General features: G+C 48.0%; 1 protein-coding gene across 1 annotated transcript in view; it reads left to right on the top strand.

Annotated features, from left to right (window-relative positions):
- The window catches only part of SPINK1 (serine peptidase inhibitor, Kazal type 1), a 2,093-nt gene extending 313 nt beyond the window's left edge, over nucleotides 1-1,780 (top strand). The window contains exon 2 of the mRNA XM_010018139.1: nucleotides 1,689-1,780. Coding sequence (XP_010016441.1) covers nucleotides 1,689-1,780 — 92 coding nt within the window. The remainder of the gene's footprint in view (nucleotides 1-1,688) is intronic.
- Nucleotides 1,781-5,908: the final 4,128 nt, after the last annotated feature.

The raw sequence follows: 5,908 nt of genomic DNA, 5'->3' as shown, positions 1-5,908 counted from the left end.
CTGACTCTCTTCCTTCAGGGCTAGTACTCGGCCTGGAGCTGGTGATTTCTAGGACAGTGTGGTTCTTTTGGAGTGAATAGGTGCTATTCTGGTTTTAAAAAAGCAAATCCAAGAAGACAGGAAACGCATCTGTGCAAGGGAAAATGCAGCTCTCGCTACCAAAGTCATCGTTTAAGCCAACTGTGTTTTCAAAATCCCGTATGGTGCAGAGGGATAAGAACATGAGCTGCTGCTGCTCTTCAGGTCTTGCTCACCAGGCATTTCTGCGTTAGTGGGTTCATTCGGAGGAGGAGGGTGCTTCTGAAACAAGTCCTCCATCATCCTTGATGCAGAGCTGTCTCAGCACAAAATCTGGACTCATTTCAGTTGAACTGAGCATGTAGTGCACTACAGCTCCTGGGTCCGGACCAGTGCTAGTCCAAAGTAAAATCTCTGAAGCATTAAAAGTGTGGCTATTGGGTCCTCAGCATCAAAATGTTACACTCTACAGACCCACTGCTATTGGGCCACACTGGTTGTTAATATAGATGTAGTCTAAATCCCCCATGTAGCTGAATTCTGGATCTATAAGCAACCCGAAGTCCCAGCTTGCTCTCTGAGGTGCGAGACCTCAGGGTCCAACTATTTCTCCTTCTACAATTTATCTTTTGCTCTGTTTCCTTCTGGTACAAACCCACTGACACCAGAAAAATCACCCTGGATTAACTCCAGCACCAGCAGGACCCATGAACATGTGATAAGAGATAACAAAATCCACCTTTGCTCCCTGACTGCTGGAAGAGAAAGTTACTAGAAGTGCATCTGGCCTTGCACCATCACAGTGTTTCTGCTAGGGGAAAGAGACAGATGCAGCAGGGAGGGACCATGCTGCAAACTAGGGGAGATCCAAGGGAAGAAATGGTTTGCTGGGACAAAGGTGTTTGAGTGAAGACATACAGTCTTCAGCCTAAAGCATCTTTACCAGGTCCACCTTGAAACCAGTCTGAGTGATGAGTGTTAAGTAGTCTTCTCTCTCCACTCTTTCATCAGGAAATGCTGAGATGGATGGAGCTGCTGGCAAAGGAACAGAGGTGAAGGCTCCTACTTTTGAGTAGCACAAGGGTATGCCCAGCTTTAGTGAGACAGCACTAACCCATGCACTGGGGAGCTTGCTATAGTAGAATGAACTGCTGGGTTGGGAGCCCAGAGATGCCAGTGCCTGGGAACTTCTTTCCACCTGCTGCGCCACAGCAAAATCCCAGAGAAAGCACTGGTTTCCCACTGCATTTCCTCCCACTCGGTGGAAAAAACTGTTACTGAAGAACTGAATATTGCTGTTATCTGCAATGAAGATCAGAACTCCCCTTTCTCTCTGGGTTGCAAGTGCGAGGGCAGGTATTGTTGTGGCATAAAAATGAAAACTGTGAAGAACATGATCAGGCACTGCCCATGGAGCATTACTTACTCAATATTGTTACTCCTAAGGGTGTGCAGCAGTGCCTGGTGGAGCTCAGCTGGGCAAGGGACTGGTGACAGGCAGTCACAGTAGTTTAGAGAGCTCATTACAGAGCTCTGGGCAAGTTGTGATGGGTTATCAAGATATACAAAATACGTGAATGCAAATGACCTTTGATAAATTGAAAGCATGTTTAATATTTCCAGCATTACCCTTTTGTGTCTCCAGGCAGCTTGTGGCAATTATTCCCTAGGGAAAGGTTGCACAAAGATCTTTGACCCTGTCTGCGGCACAGACAACCTCCTATATGACAACGAGTGTATGTTGTGCTTTCAGAACCTGTGAGTACCTGCACCTCCTGCACATCTAAATACCACACAGATGAGGGCTACTACATATGTCTGGGATTTCCTAGAAAGCAAGCTGTTTGCATGCAGCTGGGTGGAGCATGGGCAGAGAGCCCAGCACATCTGGCATGGATCTGGCCTCCTGCGCGGATGTTGCACCCGCTGCTCCAAGCACATGGACTCTGCCTGTGAAATAGGTCCCACACAAGCTGCCCACAAGCAGGGATCACACGGCCAAAATCTCCCCTCACCTGCAGCTGCCAAACTGCAGTGATTGCTCAGACTGCACTGGCCGGTGCCCAGAAACTCAAATAGCAAAGTTCTCAAAGCCTGCCCAGATCAAGTGTGCAGGCAGAGAAATGTTTTTCCAAGTGACCTCAAATGCGTGATGGCTGAGGAAAAAACTATGGTTTTTTACCCTGATAATTTATAGCTGAGCTCTGCTTTCTGTTCTTCTCTACATATGAAAGGATACAATTTGGGTATTTTTAAGAATGAGTCTTATATTTAATCTGTGCTGGTGCCAGATTGCACTGTTTTAGCAGAAGGCCAGGTCCAAATGTTAGCAATGTCTCTGGCAAGACTCGATTCGTTTAATCTGGCTTGGGCGCTAGCTAATTTTGAGTATATTTATGCATTGGAAGTGCTCTGTGTCAGACAAATGAAGGAATTACTTCCAGCTCAATGCTATTAGGTGGTTCAAAAATCTCTGTTGGGAAGATTGAGTCTTATCTAGCCAGCTGCGCCAGTCTGTGGAGCTAAGGGGGCTTCACCCTTGACTTTACCTGATGGAGTCAGGGATTCTTGGTGATCAGGCTCACACACCCATCTGCCATCAGCAGAGACATTTCTAACAGAAGCTCAAATTCCAGTTTTTCTATCCCTGGATGAGTGGGCTTGTGAAGCCAAATTCTGCTTTTAGGAGCAGCTCTACAGTAACAAGAACAGAGTCCAGATCACCAGGAAAAAAAAAAAGCTTGGATAAAAATTGTTGGTCCGGTTGTCTCCTCTTCCTTTCATTAAGCCAGGCTGCTGCCCCGTATTCTGCTTCTGGCCTGTTCAAATGCTGGGTTTGCATTTACAGACGATGCAGTCAGGCAGAGACATGCTGAGTGGGATCTCCTGAACAAAGGCGCCATGGTTAATGACCCAGTGCGCATGGCAGGGTGGTAATGACCATGCTGGAAGCCAGCAGCCCAGCACCAGCTGCCGGCTATATTGTGCAACAGATGGGGGTGGGAGGTTTGTCAGACACAACATCATTAGGGCTTTGGCCATGAACCAAGAGTGGGGTAAAGAGACAGAGGAAGGCTTTAAAGCCAGCTTACACAGGGAGCAAAGTGGCACTGAGTATGCTACATCACTCCCTGGTACGAGCCAGAGGTGGTAACAAGAAGGAAAGTTTGGATTATAGAAAGAAAAAGACTGAGCCGGTGGTGTACCCAGAGCTAGCCAAGAGTCAGGAGGGAAGGGGTGGACAAGAAGCTGGTGCTGACACCCGCTTTGCATTGACAAGCGCTTCATCCCTGGACTTCTTCAAACTCCCATTTGAGCAAGCTCTAAGGAGGTGAAACTAGAACTGTGCTCTCACAGGTCAAATCCCTGAACTTTGCAGCTCCCATATAGCATTCCCAAGCAAAGAAGTTTTGGGATTAGGAACAACAGCCATTTGGTCTCCTGGTCAGGGCAATCTGGGCCAGGCAGCTGGAGTCTGAACCTGCCTAGTGCCAAATGTCTCAGGGGAGAGATAAATGGAGCATCCTCATCTATAAAGCTTTAGTCCATGGGGAAAAGTCGGGCAGCCGAGAGGCAGATGAAGTGTCATTTGCAGTTCTGTGTGTGTAACCGGTCTGACAAGAGCTGGAGGCCTGCAAGGAGTCTGGGAATTACTACTGAGAGAGCATCTGGCTGGTCCCTGCAGCACCAGCATCTCACTTATCGCCTTTGGTCACTGTGACCAGCGTGCAAAATGCTTTTTGCAAAACATAAAACAGCTTGAAAGTCATCAAACCAGCATTTCTGTGTGCACCTGAGAAATGGGTTTGTCTTTCCAAGGAAGAGAACATCATGATTCCACGTGAAAATGGAACAATTCAGAGTAATTAAGTTCACTACAGGGTAAAAAATAACAGTAATTTTTTGCAGGTATCCTTTTAGTATTTGCCTCGCTTTTGCTGTGGAGGCAATTGGGAGGGGAGGCTGGGAGAGGCCCAATTCCAAGCAAGACACAATGGCAGGCATTTGCCTGCAAAAACCTACAAAACAAAGCCATAATATTTATCATCTGCATCCAGACAGGGATTACAGGTGTCTTAGTGCTGTCCTACAGCACAGAGGTGTATTATTCTGCTAGGAGGTGTCAGAAATCACCACCTCTTGAGCTTATTTGAGCCAATTAACACATGTCTGTAGTAACCCTGAACTCTGTCAAGAATATGTGGCCTTACTGTGAATAACACTTAAAGGATGATTTAAGCATTATTTTCCTTCCTTTCTCTCTTTCTTTCCTTGTTCTCCAATCCAGGGTCTTCTGTGTATCAGGGACCTGAAGGCATCCTCTAGCATGTTTTTATGTCTCTTTCAGGCAAAGAAACACTAATGTGCACATAAAGAACAGGGGAATGTGCCAGAAACCCTCTCCACGCTCCAACTCCATTCAAAACTAAAAGGTACATCTGTTCCAGAGAAGATAGCACAAAGCTGTCCCTCACCTATACAAACTCCTAATAAAATGGGAGCATTGCCATGTCTTTCACTGGGATTTCTTACACACACAACAGCCCCCTTTTCCCTGTCATTTAAACTGCCTTCCTAAAAAATACAGTTTGTTTTGGTAATGTCCATAGGATCTGAGAGAAAATTACTGGTGGAGCCCCAGGGACAAGGCTAAGACATGCCCAAGCTGAGAGCCAGGCTCCAGCGTAATAAAGAGGCTCTCTTTTGCATCAAGAATTTTTATTTCCTTTCCAGCACCCAAGCAATACGAGATTTTAGCATTCTCATGACTTGCAATTCCGTTTGTTAAATATAGGGCATCAAAACCCTTACTCCACAGCTTTTGCCAGGAGGAAGAGTCCAACAAGTCACCTCCATGCCAACCTGTCTCCAGCCTTGTCCATACACCAGCTCATCACATGGTGCCCGTACACCAGGGAACCACCAGCCTCAGACTCATTATTCAGGTCACAGCTACCCGGTGCATCGGTAAACCAAAAAGGCTCCGTTTTTCCAAGCAAAAACCAGTTTTTATCTCTAGTGATCTTTGCTGCTGGCATCCGTGGGGCTGCGGGCTGGCGGGAGGTGCGATGCGGCTCCCCGGGCAGCGGGACGCGGGGTGAGGGATGGCGAAAGGGATGTTTCGGCACTGGAGGCCGCTGTTGCTCCGCCGGAGCCGAGCCCGCAGCGAGGCACGGCCAGGGCAGGCGGGGAGCGTCATAGCGGGATGCCGGTGCTGCCCCTTCGAGCCCTGCAGGGATCGGGGAGCGGCTGCGGTGTGCTAGCAGAGGGGCTCAACCCAAACCAGCCTGAGACAGAGTGATTGGGGCTGGGGGTTGATGGGGTTCCCCATGAATTACAGCCCTCAAGTAAATGGCTATTCGTATTTTTGAGCAAACCAAATGCTTTGTCCTTAGTAAATCCTGAACTTCGCTGTGGTTAGAAAGGTGTGTTTGAGTTCTCTTTAGTTCCTTGAAGAAGGGGCTGAGACACACGAACCTGCACTATCAGGCTGAGAGAAAGCTCTAGCGCTCACTTGAAATTTCAAATGCAACCAGCTGCAGTGGGGAGGGAAGGCAGCACAGGCTCCACATCCCAGATCTGCCAACAAGTCTGGCTGCGGTTGAGGGAGAGAGGAAAAACGACTCACTTTGCCCGTATGTAAAATTAATGCACTGAAGGTGGTAGCCCCAAATAGGCATGAGACTGCAAATTGCCTTAAAGTCTTTGCATAAAGGGGATCCTGGAAGCATGCCTCCCGCAGCTGGGATATTTCTGGTTCTGCTGCATCATGAGAAACGGAGCATAGCTTTTACCTGGAGAGGTGTCTGCAAGTGGGGCTGGCAGGAGGGGATGCTGAGCATCCTCACACTGTTTGCTCACTGCTTTTGGACTTTGTGGCGTGGCTAAA

This window comes from Nestor notabilis, unplaced genomic scaffold (assembly GCF_000696875.1).
Source record: "Nestor notabilis isolate BGI_N333 unplaced genomic scaffold, ASM69687v1 scaffold9757, whole genome shotgun sequence".
Taxonomy (NCBI): Eukaryota; Metazoa; Chordata; class Aves; order Psittaciformes; family Psittacidae; genus Nestor; species Nestor notabilis.
The sequence above is the reverse complement of the archived record's forward strand: the minus strand, read 5'-3'. Positions and strand labels throughout refer to the sequence as shown.